This window comes from Mus caroli, unplaced genomic scaffold (assembly GCF_978045245.1).
Source record: "Mus caroli unplaced genomic scaffold, Mus_caroli_1 scaffold_4, whole genome shotgun sequence".
Taxonomy (NCBI): Eukaryota; Metazoa; Chordata; class Mammalia; order Rodentia; family Muridae; genus Mus; species Mus caroli.
In genome coordinates this window covers 126,436,349-126,450,984 of record NW_028227259.1, presented here as the reverse complement: position 1 = coordinate 126,450,984, position 14,636 = coordinate 126,436,349, and the positions used below count along the sequence as shown (strand labels likewise).

At 51.6% G+C, this 14,636-nt stretch overlaps 1 protein-coding gene across 1 annotated transcript in view; it reads right to left on the bottom strand.

Moving 5' to 3' along the window:
• Positions 1–212: 212 nt before the first annotated feature.
• Positions 213–14,636, bottom strand: part of Hvcn1 (hydrogen voltage gated channel 1) — a 32,221-nt gene continuing 17,797 nt past the window's right edge. The window contains exons 4-8 of the mRNA XM_021163066.2: positions 7,151–7,423; positions 3,120–3,224; positions 2,461–2,692; positions 731–843; positions 213–453 (exon numbers count right to left, since the gene is read on the bottom strand). Of these exons, the coding sequence (XP_021018725.1) occupies positions 388–453; positions 731–843; positions 2,461–2,692; positions 3,120–3,224; positions 7,151–7,423 (789 nt within the window). The 3' untranslated portion in view covers positions 213–387. The remainder of the gene's footprint in view (positions 454–730; positions 844–2,460; positions 2,693–3,119; positions 3,225–7,150; positions 7,424–14,636) is intronic.

Genomic DNA, 14,636 nt, shown 5'->3' with positions numbered 1-14,636 from the left:
ACAGAGGAGGGACTGGGTACCATGATGGCTCCCCTAGGGGATGCAGCAGGAGAAGCTGGGGACATTCTATTAGAGAAAGGTTTTCCAGAGTGAGCTGGTTCGGGGTGCGGGCTCCAGCTCCTTTCAGGATGTGCATTAAGTTGGCTTTACAAGCCCAGCCTCCTTGATCATGTTTGAGCGACAGTGGAGCCCAGCTTGAGAAAAGGTTGCTGCGAGGATCCCTTTGCTGCAAGCGTAGGGCGTGGACGCCAAGGAGACAGCAGTACCAGTGAGATGTGTCCCCAGCATCCAGGGGTGCGAGTCAAGGCAGAGATGGAGACTGGGCTTTGCACCACATGCTGGCTCTCTGGCCACAGCCCAGCTACTCCAGGTGTAGCATCTGGAAGGCTAGTTCACGTCCCTGAGAAGTCCATTCTCTTTCAACAACTTGTTGAGCCGCTCAATTTCTTGTTCCTATTGTAAAAGCAGACAAATACTGGGTGGTGACCTTCTGAGCTACATTCCCCCAGGCCCGGGGCTGCAGACAGCTAAGTGGCATTCTGGCTGCTGATGGGAGTGAGTGGCTTTCAAAAGGGCCCTGGGCAGCGATAGCAGGCACAAGATGCCCAGAGGAGGCACTGGACCTGGCTCTTGGAGCCCAAGTTAAGCTGAAAGGACCAAGAAGAGGGAACTATGGGTGTGGGGTCAGCATGGGCTGGAGGGGACAGCAGTGAATCCACTCGAGTCTCACCTTCTCAGAGCAGCTGAATTCCAGATGCTGGATCTTGGTGGCCAGTTGGATGTTTATCTGCTTTAGCCTTAAGATCTGCCGTTCTGAGCGTGTCTTCACAGAGATGATGATGCCTGGGGGGGGGGGGGAGGGAGGGGAAGGGGGAGGGGGGAGGTTCATAAAGCTCAGCTTTTAAACATGTGTGAGAGGGGGGTGGGGAGTAGATGCGCGTGCATCAGAGTGCCCGAGGATGACAGTACAGCATGCGGGAAGTCAGTCTCCTGCCACCATGCGTGTCCTACGGCTTAATCTCAGGTCAGCAAGCCTAGCAGCAAGTGTCAGCCCTGAGTCTTGTGTTCTGATTCACACACATACTTGGAGCATGCAGAGAGAACTGTCACTGGGCAGACTCAACAAGGCAGGCAAGATTGATACTTCTGAGCTCAAGAGTAGGCTGCTAGGCAGTATCTCCCTGTGGCCTGCATGGGTGCCAACTCTACAGGCTAACTGTGTTCCTGTCCCTCAAGGACACATGTCCCTAGCAGTAACTGAAAGTTGCTTGTCTTCCTGGTCAGCGTCCAGAGTGTGAAGATAAAACAGCCAAAAGTTAAAGCAGGGATATCCCCCCCCCCCCAAGCAGCCTTGACCTGCTGACTTGGGATGTCTTGAACAACTCCAGTGACCCACAGCTCCAGACCCGATGGCAGTGCTGGCCCTCAGATGCAGACCCAGAGAGGCCCAGGCGTGCAACAGTTACCTGCCCCAGCTGCAGTGGGGGGCTTCCAGCCCCCTCTCAGCCAAGGCACACCCTCAGGGAGCCCATCCACTGTGGCTGCACTATGTTTAATAAATCTTTTACATCTGTCTTTTTGGTAAGTTCATTTAAACCATATGTGCCACTAGCCTGTCACCTTTGGCTCCACCGGACACAGGAATGTTCCTTGTTTGCTTCGCTCTTCTCCCCAGAGCTAAACTGGCTTAGCAGTGGCCACCTGCCATTCACAGCCCCAGTGGGCTCTGACAAACTGAGTGGGCTGTGGTGCACGAGGCACCAGCCCCCTCAGGGGACACACCCACCCCAAACAAAGGCCCCACTGCCACCCTCTCATCCCAGGCTCCCCAAGCCTGTCTCAGCATCTACGCTCCCTGAGCCCTCTGCAGCAGAACCGAGGGGGACAGCTCTAGGTGACTGCTGTGGTTCCTGGACAAGACTGAACAGCTCCAACTGCCGGCTGCCGCAGACCCATAGAAGCCCTGCTCCTCAGACACAGGCACCAGGGGGCAGTGCTCGTGCCCAGACTCAGGCAGTGCAGGACTTCTTGGGTGTCCACTCTAGAGATGGAAGCCAAGAGATGTTGATGCGGGTCTGCAGCAGGAGGTCCCTGGGGGGGGGGGGGCGCTGGGCTGTGCTGCCTGGTGTGTTCCATGTGGGAACCCTGGGGTAGGGTAGTCAGCCCAGAGTGCTACTCAGCCGCCTGTGTCCCTCCTGGAGGATGGCCTCCAGTGCTGCCCTGGGCGCAAGTCCCCTAGGCAGAGTGTGAAATGGCTTTCGAGCAACCACAGTCAGCAGCTAGAGGTAACACTCGTCACCAAATACTACCATCATACGTTTCTCCCGATACCCAAGAGGCAGCAGCCAGGACACAGCCCAGGGATGAGAGCCCAGGTATCTGGTGACCATTCTGCCACCTCAGTACCCACCACAGCGCACACACCCCCACACAGCCTGGGAGCGCAGGAGACAGACGTACCATTGATGATCCGGGCCACCCTCCAGAGCCGAAGCAAGATCAGCAGCCCGAGAGCTTCGAAGTGGTGGTTTTTAAACAGGAGGACTAGGTCAAGGACGAAAGACACCACCACCACAAAGGCGTCCAGGATCTCAAAATTGTGGTGGAAGAACTCCAAGCGGAAGACGAAGATCTTGAAGAAAATCTCCAACATGAAGAAGACCAGTATGGCAAAGCTCATGTAGTGGAACGCCTGTGGGGACAGCAAGCAAGGAGTAGTGTCACAGGGTAGTCTCTGGCCACCAATGAGGTCTCCAGACTGAGGCCAGGTGTCCCCATCACAGACCACATTTCCACCCTTTGGAGGGAATCAGGCCGTGCCACACCTAAACATCTCTGGCCAGGCCTGGCTATCATCCCAGCACTTCGGAAGCTGAGGCAGGAGGATCGAATTCCAGACTTCCCTGGGCTACAGATGACGCACGCCTTTAATCCCAGCACTCGGGAGGCAGAGGCTGGCGGATTTCTGAGTTCGAGGCCAGCCTCCAGCCTGGTCTACAGAGTGAGTTCCAGGACAGCCAGGGCTACACAGAGAAACCTGTCTCGAAAAACCAAAAAAAAAAAAAAAAAAATGGCCTGGAGCTGTAGCTCAGTCGCGTGTGTGCGCGCCCTGTTCGTACCGTGACCGCGTAGTCTTGCTCGTCCGGCTCAATGATCTTCAAATCCAGAAGGAGTTCAGCGAGCACGAGGAGGGCGTCCAGGACCACCAGGCAGATGATGATGACCTGGAGGGAGGAGCAAGAGGCTCTGAGGGCAGGGCGGGGCCTCCTCCATTCTCTGGAACCCCTCAGTGCCCTGTGGGGAGCTTGGGGGGTCTCTCTCACTCCCTGTCCCCTGGCCACCCAGTCTGTTTCTCTTCTTACCAGCTCTCAAAGCAAATGCCACTCTCAAAAGGCATATAGAGTTTTAAGTCTCCTTTTCTCTCTCTGTGGTTCACCATTGCTGGGGTACACGCAGAACAGATGCTCAATAAGATATTCAACACACCCCAGCCTTGGAACTCTGAGTACAAGAAGACACACACACCCCCCTCCCTGCAAAAGCTGCCTGTCCTCAGGGAGTGAGGTGGCAGTGTTCTCGCCCAGTGGGCTAAGCAAGCTCGTCCTAGGGTGTGACACATCCACCCTGCATAGTCAGGGGAAAGGGGGAAAAGGCAGGGTTCTCCTGGAGAGTGGAAGGAATTGGGGCGGGGGGGGGGGAGTGACCTGCTGGAGTGGGGGAAGGGCAGGTGACAGACTGGGGTGGAGGCCTGGGCACTAATGGTGGCTGTGGGTGGAGGGGGTTTAGGTTTTTTTGTGTGTGTTCCTGTGTCGTGTGTGGAGACCAAAGGACATCCTCAGATGCACTGTCCTAGGAGCCCCCACCTTGCCTCTTTTTATTTTTTTCTTGTTGAGAACAGGATCTCACTATGCAGCCCTGGCTGGCCTGGAGCTTCCTACATAGACCAGGCTGGCCTCGAAGTCGAAAAGATCTGATTGACCGCCTCTGCCTCCCGATGGCTAGGATTCAAAGTCTGCAACACACATGGCCCGTTTTGATTCTCTCACGGGCATGGGGCTCACCAGACTGACCACCCAGGGAGCCCTGGGAGTCCTTCTGTCTTCCCTCAAGGCTACCACAGCAGGTTCTTCTGTCTTTTTTTTTTTTTTAAAGCCTGGGTTTCTGGCCCAGAATGTGGGGGTCCTCTTCCTTGTAGAGCAAGCACTTTCCTGACAGAACCATTTTCCCAGCCTCGATTTTGTTTTTGTTTTTACTTCTTGGTTCTTTTAGAGCCAGAAGAAATCAGCAAATTCATATGATAAGCTAAAGCCAAAGCACAGCCGTATTGAGAGCAGGCTCATGGCACAGTCACCAAGCAGCATGAAGCATGGATCTGTGCACCGTGTGGATGAGCTGTGAGTGTTAACACTGAGTGCCCACATGAGCCCCAGGTACAGCGCAGCCTGGGGTCCCGGTGGGGCAGGCTGGACAGGGACAAGAAGACTCGGAACTGGCTAGTGGGGGCCAGACAGTATCCCAGGCACTGCACGCCACAGAAATAGTCACTTTCCAATGATTAATTTTACATCACACGTCTGTCACCTGAAGTTAAAAGTGAGAAAGAAAGAGCGAGAAAAGACACTTGGCCTCTATGAACTGAACGCCTCTCCACCTGGCTGCTTTGCGTGGCAGGGAAGGTCACATCCCTTTGTTAACCCACATCCCATCCTGTGGGGTGCCAACCGCAGGGTTCCATCAGCCTGCACTGGGACCAGAGCCTCAGCGGGCCACGCGCTGGACTCTGAAGCAGCAATGGGCAGGTGAGCAGAGGGCTCAAGCTCTGGCGGCCCCTTGATCTAGATGAAAGTGCCAGACCCATCCATCTCAGGCCTGCCGTCCCTAGAGGCTGGCTCACCCACGTCTTCTCTTGATTATGCCATCTCATGTGACAAGTGACAGCACACACCATCACTAGGTCCTGCAGATCCTACCAGCAGACAGCAAGGGTCCTGAACCCCCGCCCCTTCCTCCCATCCCATCCAGGGCTTCCAACCAAGATCTTCAACCAACCTGGCCATGGAGGCCCCCACACAGCCTGTCCATGGCAGCTTTCTCCACAGGACCCTGGTACCCCTTCTCCACCCCCTACCCAGGCCACAGCCTCTTTCCATACCAGACCCTTGACCAACTCAGGCCCCTGCCTGAAACATGCCTTTCTGCCCATAGGACCTACTATGTTCAACTTTGAGCGTCACATGACAGTCACCATGACTACCTCCACCTCCAATTTCTGCCTGCAGGGGACATCTAGCAGGCTAAGCGGCATTTGTCTGTCATCCACAGTAGGTGGAAGACTGTCCCCTCAAACAGTAAATACCTTTACCTTTATGAGAGTCAGACCTAAGCCTGGCAGGCAGAGTGGTGGGAATGAGTCCCTTCAGAGGCAGGGACATGCAGGGGGGAGGGGGGCTCTGGGGCTCCCTTTACAGCTGGAAGGAAGCAGGCTCTCTCCCTCTGCTCTGAAATTGCAGGTTTGGGATTTCAACCCCAACAACATAATACCACGTTTCCTGCCATAGCCACAGAGGGGCTGGCAAGATGCAAGGGATGCTGGGTTGTTGGCTCACTTTAAGTGGGAGAAAAGACAAACATTTTATTTTTTCTCTCCCTGAGAACAGTGTTCTTGGTGAGACCGAGGCTGCCTCTTCCTGCTTCCAGAAGGGACTTGGACTCTGATGCCCTGAGTGGCACCCTGTGCTACTGGACTCACCAGGAACTGACTGCCCCTATTCATTCTTTGGTCTCTTGCATTCTCCTGGAGGCATCCCTGCTTCTAGAGAGCTGCTCGCCACCTCAGAGCAGAGACAGAAGCTTGCCCTTGTTCATGGGGCAGGAGAGCTGGTTCCGTGGTTAAGAATGTTCACCGCAGAGGACCTAGGTTCAGTTCCTCAAACCCCCATCTGGTGACTTACAACCACCTAGATCTCTAGCTCCAGGAGATCAGACACCCCTGACCTCTGAGGGCTCCAGCATACAAATGATGCATGCATACACATATAAATGAAAAATCTTTTTGAAAAAAATTGCCCTTCACAATGGTAGAACAGATGGCTTGCAGAGTTCAGCTCAACTTGTTTCTCTCTGCAGCCAGGAAGTTCCCCTCTCTCTCCCTGTGGTAGCATCTGCAGAGAGGTGGTGACAGTGAGAGTCAAGTGTGTGTGTGTATTTGCATACATGTAAAAATCAGAGATCCACATTTGTGTCTACAGTTCTCCTCTCCATTTCATTCTTTGAGGCTGGGTAGCATTGTGTTAGAATCTCTCATGGAACCTGGGTCTCCCTAACTGGCCAGTGAGTCCCAAGGAACCTCTTGTCTACCTCCGAATGCTGCGATTGCTGGCCCATACTGCCACATCTGACATTTTCCCTGGGCGCTGGGGACTAGAACTCAGGCCCTCATGCTTGTACAACAAGCGCCCCACCCCCATCCCTGTAACCACATCCCCAGCCTCCCCAGCCCCACATGTTCTCTGGTCTGAGGGCCAGGCATGGTGATGAGGTTGCAAAGCAGGGACCCTCATGCTTGTCCAGGAGTAGGCACTCTGGAATGAATGCTTCTCTCATAGTACTCTGAGCATACACACTGGCCAAGTTTTCCACAATGAAAGTAACTAGCATAAAGTAACCGTTCATAGGTTACCATAAAGATCCGCGGCAGTGGGTCCAGTCACGAGGCTGTGGAGCCACCATTCTCTAGTTCTAGAGTATTTCCACCACCCCAAAGGAAGTCCCATCTTTCTCAAGCAGCCACACCCTCTCTCTCCTTTCCTCCCTCCCACAGCCTCCCATCTGGCTACCGGGCTGCTGGCTCTGCTGGACCGTTCCGCTATCCAGCATCATACACAACTGAGACCTTCCCTGTCTGGCCGGTCCCTCGGGTCATGTGTTCAAAGTTGCAGCATGTATCTGCATGTCCTTCACTGTCATGCCCAAGTCATATCCTCTGGAGGGACAGGCCCCAGAACGGCCCCTCCCCCACTGTTAATACAGGGTCAGAACACGCGGAGCAATGGCACGTGCAAGGTTCTCAGAAAGCGCCTGTGGGGTACAGGGGTGGCAGTGGCATAGGGGGCTCCCACCTTAGAGACCTGGCGACCTCTCACTCTCTTACCTGAAACCTGTGGGAACTGAAGATTTTCCTCAGTCGGCTCCTGAAGTCCAGGGACTGTCTGGGCGTGGAGGCAGAGCCAGCCTCCGCATCTGGGCCCGCAGCATTGCCCTCGCCCTCCGCTGATGTGGGCGCTGGCTCCTCCTCCTCCTCCTCATTCTCCCACTTCTTGTAGTTGACATTCCACGTGTGGTAGTCATCCCCAACCACCGTAAAGTGTTTCAAGAACCTGCTCATCCTCTTGGTGGGAGCCACCTTGGTTCTGCGAGTGACGGCCTGGAGGGGCGGGACAGAGCGAGCACTTGAGGTCCCTGGCACCTGTGATGGGGAGTAGGACCCAAACCAGGCCCCAGGGTGCTCAGAGAGCAGCCTAGCCTAGGTCAAAAAGGTGGGGGTTTTAGAGACACTTATTTTTGGAATGTAGTATCTCGGTGTACAAGAGGCAACAGGAAACCCCAATCCCACCAGACATGTCCCTGCGGTCTGGCTGGCCGTCACCAACGGCACTACAGCCCAGTCTCAGCATAAGGCCCATGTGTAAATACCAGAAGAGCTGTGCACTCTCAGAGAAATAAAAGAGCTGGCGAGAGCAGAGGAGGAAGTGTCCGAAAGTAAAAGTAAATACAGTTTCATAGAGAACTCAAGAGAAGCCGACCCTGTTCTCTGCAGACTGTGCCTGGACGCACAAGCAGCAAAAGGCGTTCCTCCCAAGTTTATCCAGCATGGTGCCACACACCTGTCATTCCAGCAACCAGCATTTAAGGGGCTGAAAAGTTCCAGGCCAGCCTGGGCTACACAGTTAGACCCTACTCGCCCCCCCCCCCAAAGAACAATGTAGCCGGGGCAGTGGTGGCACGCGCGTCTTTAATCCCAGTACTGGGGAGGCAGAGGCAGGCGGATTTCTGAGTTTGAGGCCAGCCTGGTCTACAGAGTGAGTTCCAGGACAGCCAGGGCTACCAGAGAAACCCTGTCTCAAAAAACCAAAACAAACAAGCAAACAATGTAGTAACTAACTCCTTATTTGCTTTGGATTTCCCGTGTAAACAGCTTTTACAACCTAAGTCAACACATAGCTGTAATCTAAGGCCTCTTCCATGCCCCTGACCCACAACGATTCATGTGTGTCCTTTGCTGAAAGCAACCTTCTAAAATGAATATCCATTCATGGATACTGGTCGATAAACAGTGTCGTTTGTGTTACTGCTGCTGTCTGGGTCAGTTGGAGCCAGTAACTTGATCGTTATAAAATCCTGGATAAGCTGTAAAGTGTCACATCTCTTCCCTGTATGGTGCTTCCTGTTGCTGTTCGATTAAAGACAGAAGTCCTTTGTGGGGGACAAGTCACAGTCACCCAGTAGATACACATGGTCACACAACAGACAGAATACACAAAAGTTACACACGGTCACACACTCAGGGACAGACAAATTCACAAGACAGCCTCCTTCAGACAGAATAGAAGATGCAGGAAGTGTGTAGTGGAAAATTCAAATCTGGACTCCAAGGTTAAGTGTTTTTATTATTTCTTCCCCCAGGTGCTTTTATTCCTTTCCTTGATGCAACACAGATGCTATCTTGGTGACTCAGAGTTCATCACTCAAGTGTATAATTCATAATCCACGCAGGAGGTTCTGAATGTTCCGCCTTTAACCCTGCTCCTATCAGGACCGGCTCCCACATCTCTAGACCCAACATGGCTCCCAGCTGTCTCCACCTGCAATACTGCAAGTGCCTCCACCCCCCGCCCCACCCCACCCCACCCCCCTTTTTTTTTTTTTTTTTTTTTTTTTTGGTTTTCGAGACAGGGTTTCTCTGTGTAGCCCTGGCTGTCCTGGAACTCACTCTGTAGACCAGGCTGGCCTCCAACAGAAATCTGCCTGCCTCTGCCTCTGCTGAGATTAAAGGCGTGCGCCACCATGCCCAGCTCCACCTCCTTTCTACAGGGAACCATAAAGGACGTCCTAACATCACTGAGACCATGGCAGGCCTTTGCCTGAAGCTTCTGCCACACTCAGTCTCTCTTGATAGGGTACTTCCTGTTATTCACACCACACCAGCTGGGAGGCTTCCTCAAGCTCAACTCTTCTAGGAGGCTCGGCCTCATCCCCCTAATCCCAGCCCCGCTTCTAAGTCTTTAGTCCATCCTGGAACCAGGAGAGAAGGAGGAGAAGCCCCTCCCACTAGAATCCAGGATGCCACTCCCACTGACAGAATCTTGAGACATTTCAATGCAGCCGACAAAGAGATCACCTGCAGAAAAGCTTTCCTGAAGACACTCTAATGATGTCTAAGAATGGAAAACTGTGACTGCTTTGAGTTTCAGCATATTAATACTCCTCGCTCACCCTAAAATCTGTACTGAACCTCAAAATCGCCTTGTGATTTCTTTCCTCTTTCCTCTTCTTCTTCTTCTTTTTTTTAATGTTGATTTATTGTCCTGGCTTTTCCTTATGACTTCAAGGGCCCAGAAGACACCCAGCAGGTACAGCAGCTTGCACCACAAGCCTGATGATCTGAGGTTGGAACCTCAGAGCTCAAATATAAAAAGCCAAATACTTCAGCACACATCTGCAGAGCAAGGGGAGAGGAGAGAGGCAGAACTGCCAAGAAGTGCTGCAGCCCACAATCCTGGAGTATGCAGCCCAGGAAGAAACAAGGGAGAGAGACTCTACCTCAAACAAGGCGGAAGGCAAGATGATGTCTCTGTGACCTTTGCACACACATGCTGACACCCACACACTGGCACAAACACACACACACACACACACACACACACACACACACTTACAGTTCCGTTCACAAACAGGTTCTTTAAGGAAATAAATAAACCAGAACATATTTTAACTTAACCTACAGATCAGCCTAGGCCATGATGGTGCACGCCTTTAGCTCCAGCATTATGGAGCCAGAGGCAGGCAGATCTCTGTGAGTATGAGGCCAGCCTGGCCTGCATTGTGAGTTCCAGGACAGCCAAGATAGAGAGACTTTGTCTCAAAAACCAACCGACCAACCAACCGAAAAAACCAAAAACCTTATAAGTGACATCCTTTTAGGACTGTCACTTAGAAAGCTGAAAAATCTTACAGATAGCCACTGTAGACACCTGTGGGTGACTTACTCCTTTGAGAAGCCAGTATTCATTTCTTGAGATTGTCTTTCTCCTGTCTGTCTAAATACTTAATAAACTCACTCTCTTTACCTTGCTCTGGCTCATTCTGGAAAGTCTCCTACCACCTGAGGGGAGGTGGCTGGGTAGGGTGGGGCAGACTCTCTGGCTGCTGGGGACAGTGTCAGGCTGTGTCTCCCTGTGACTGAGGACATGGGGAAGACACAGCACTTACTTGCCTGCTGATCGGCTGCCTGTCCCAATGGGGCTCTCAGGCCTGTGAGTAGTAAGACTTTTGTCATCCTGTGCAGCTGATGTAAGGTCAGGACATTGAACAGTGCCCTGCACAGGGGACACTCTGCAACGCTCCCACACATTTGTTAAGTGACTAAGTGAACAAAGAAATGTGGCCAGAGAACTCATGTGAGAGAAGGCTCAGCAATTAAGAGCACTTCCTGTCCTTCCAGAGGCCCTGAGCTTAGTCCTCAGCACCTACATCAGGTGGTTTACAACGGCCTATTAACTCCAGCTCCTGGCAGATCTGATGCATCTTCTGGCCTCGCCTTGTAAATTCACATGAAACACATACGCATGCGCGCACACACACACACACACACACACACACACACACGGAGCATACTGTACAGGCCAGAGTGACATGAACTGTTCGTTCTCAGTCTCCAGTTTATACCCTGGAGGCAGAGTCTCTCACAAGCTAGAGTTAGGCTGGCAAGCAGCCAGCCTGGTATCCTCCTGCCTCTGCCGCCAACAGCACTGGCATCACAGCTGTGTACACAACCACACTCTACTTCTGCGTAGGTGCTGGAAATTCCAACTCCAGCCCTCACACTTGTCTCACTGAGCCACCTCCCAAATCTGTAATCAGATCTTTAGACGTCTGTTCAGTGTGGCTTGCTGGGACATCGTTTACCCAGTAAGCCTAAGGGCCTAGATTTGATGCCCAGCATGCAAGGGGAGGTAAAAGCAGAAGTGGCCAGGTATCGTAATGTACACCTTCAATCCCAGCACTCAAAACAGAGGCAGATGGATCTCAGGGAGTTCCAGCCGGAGCTATTGAGTGAGACCCTGTCTCAAAGGCAAACAAATGAAGCTAGAGAAATGATTTTGTGGTCAAGAGCACAGGCTGCTCTTCAAAAGGACCCAAGTCCAGTTCCCAGCACCCACATGGCAACACAACCACCTATAACTCCAGCTCCAGGGGATCTGATACCCTCCTCTGGCCACCACAGGCCCTCCCCACCCCCGCACTCAAAAACACAGACCCACACACAGACTTACACATATGCATGTAATTAAAGCCACCCACCGATGTGTGCAAATGCATGTAATTGAAAATAAGTTCTTTGGGGCTGGAGAGATGACTCAAGTGTTCCAGACACTTGTTGCTCTTCCAGAGGACCCGGGTTTAATTTTCAATACTCACATAATGCCTTACAACTATTTATAACTCCAGTTATGGGGGTCTGAGGGCCCCTGCAGTCGCCAGCAGTGCACTCAGTGTGCACAGGCAAAACACCCAAACACATAAAGTAAATAAAAACTTCAAAAGATTTTTAAATAAAATAAATAAATACCTCAAAAGCTTTCTGTGTGGCCAGCACAATGGCTTAGCAGGTAAAGATATGAGCCACCAAGCCTGAACTCAACTCCTAGAACCCACATGATGGAGAGAGCTCACTCTTGTCTTTGATCACCACAGGAACAGTGCCACACACACATACACACACACACACATACACACAAACATATACACACACACACACACACACACACATACATATACACACACACACACACACACACACACACACAGATAAGTCAATACATGCAATTCAAATGTATTTTAAAGCTCAGTGGGAAAGAATCCGCAGAAGCACAGGGACTGTGCTTAGGAACTTACTATGGAAAATGTGTTAGGAACACATAGAGGCCGGAGCATGCCAGGGGAAGGACAGGATTCTGACTCCTGGCCAGTAACTGGGGCTGCCTCTCCCACCTCCAAGGTCAGGAAACTAAATAGAACACACACTGTGTTCCTGATAAAGGAATGGACCCCACAGTCCTCCTGACTTTGTGCCTGGAAGACTTTCTAGATGAGGAGCAGCCCCCACCCCCACCCCAGGGCTCAGGGAGTCTGCAGCTCCCTCCCTTCCTCACGAATCTCAGGGCAGGGAAAGTGAGATACAAAAAAATGCACTTTCACTGGCCCCTAAAAGTCCCAGACAGGGGCAGACGATACAATGTAACTCAGGAAACAAAGCAAAGCAAAACAAACACCTGTCAGGGTCACGTGAGGTGTGGCAGGCTATGTGATCATACTGTAAACCCTGAGATGGTTTACTGAAACAAACAAACAAACAAACAAACCTGTTTCTAGTTGTGCTGTGGCTCAGCCCAAGAGCTTTCTGAAAACAGAACTAAATAAAGTCACCCATGGGCCAAGAGGCGGAGCTAACAACCAGTTGACAAGAAGTAAACAGAAGGAAGAGAAAAGGGGGCAGTTTTAGCAGGACAGGTATTCAGGGACTGGTTACAGAGAAAACAAGCCAGGTAGAAATGAAGGCAGAAGGAACCAGAGAATGAGAATGAGTCAGAAAATTAGAAGATGATCGTTAGAGTTAGTTTGAGACCAAGCAGAGCAATTCAGTGAGAAGCTGAGAGAAGCCCGACTGATCCAGTCAGCTTGGAGAGGAGTTTGAGCCTGAATGGCTGAGTTGAACCAGCCAGCCAGAGCTCAGAAAGTGCAAGGAAGGGTGAGCTTATCAGAAGTCAGCCTCGGAAACTGAAAACATTCTAGGCCTAGATAAGATTGCACAGAGGCTTGATGCTTCCAGGACTAGGGCTCGGCCAGCAGACAGAGGCAGTGAATGAAAACTACTTTTACAGCAAGAGGCTGAGAAGCGGCAGAGACAACTCGAGGTTGGTTGAGTCTATTCCCAGCAGCCAAAGGCTTCTTCATAACCTCCAGGCTTCACAAGGAAAACAAACAAACAAACAAACCCACATGTGCTGTAGTGTGTGTTCCTTCATATACGAGTAAGTAAATGTGAAAAGGAAGACACACATGGCTCCATTAGACAAAGAAATCTGTTGGTCCCTAACTAAACGGATGACCCCTATTGAACAAAACCCTGTCAGGAAAGACAACAGCGTGTGCTGAGCAGCATAGGCGCCAGACTGTCCAGCATAGGACAGAAAGATGCAGGAAAACGTGGCCCATACCTACTCTGGACTCAAAGTGGACATTCGTAATAGAACTGGCCACCAGATCGGCTGGGAGGCTGAGGCAGAAAGATGGAAAAATTAAGCCAGAAGGAGTGGCGCACACCTTTAATCCCAGCACTCAGGAGGCAGAGGCAGGCGGATCTCTGAATTTGAACAGCCTGGTCTACAGAGTGAGTTCCAGGACAGCCGGGGCTGCACAGAGAAACTCTGTCTCTTGGAAACAAACAAACAAACGAAAGAAAGAAAGAAAAAGGAGTGGGAAGGAGAAGGGGGAGTAAAAGGAGATGGAGGAGGAGAGAAGGAAGGGAGAAGAAAGGAAGGAAGGAAGGAAGGAAGGAAGGAAGGAAGGAAGGAAGGAAGAGAGAGAAAGGAAGAGAGAGAAAGAGAGGGAGAGAGAGAAAGAAAGAAAGAAAGAAAGAAAGAAAGAAAGAAAGAAAGAAAGAAAGAGAGAGAGAAAGAAAATGTGAGACCAGCCTGGGCTACATAGTGAGACACTGTCTCAAAAGAGTTTTTTTAAAAAAAAAAGTAGGAAGAAAAGAAGAAGGCAGAGTGTTACAGGTCAAAGGTCAGTGGAGGGCATTTGCTCAGCACGAGTGAGGCCTGCCCTTTAGTCTCCAGCACTAGAAAAATAAAGATAGTTCATAGATGTGTGTGTGTGTGTGTGTGTGTGTGTGTGTGTAGGAAAAAAAATCAGTGTGCAGGCTTAAGAACCAGTATGGTTATGATTGCTTATAATATAGCACTTGGGAGCTAGAAGCATGAAGATCAGGAGTTCAAGGCCAGCCTTGACTACATAGCAAGTTCTAAGCCAGCTTGAGCTATCCAAGACCCTGTCAAAAACCAAACAAAGACAGAAACAATAAGAAGACACATGGATACACGGACCTTAGAGACAGAGCAACCGAAAACACCAGCGGGAGATGGCTGGCCACACTAGCATGACACCTGCATGTAGATGTGCAGAAGGGTCGCAAAGCGCATCTCAGCATCACATGCATCATCCCAGCATCCCTGCAGCAAGGGGAGAGGGGACAGCCCCTTCAGCTCGTGAGCCAGCCAGCCTGGTGTGCACCCTGCTCAGGAGCAACAAGAGACCCACCCTGTGTGGAGGAAGGAGAAAGATTGCCTTCTGACCTC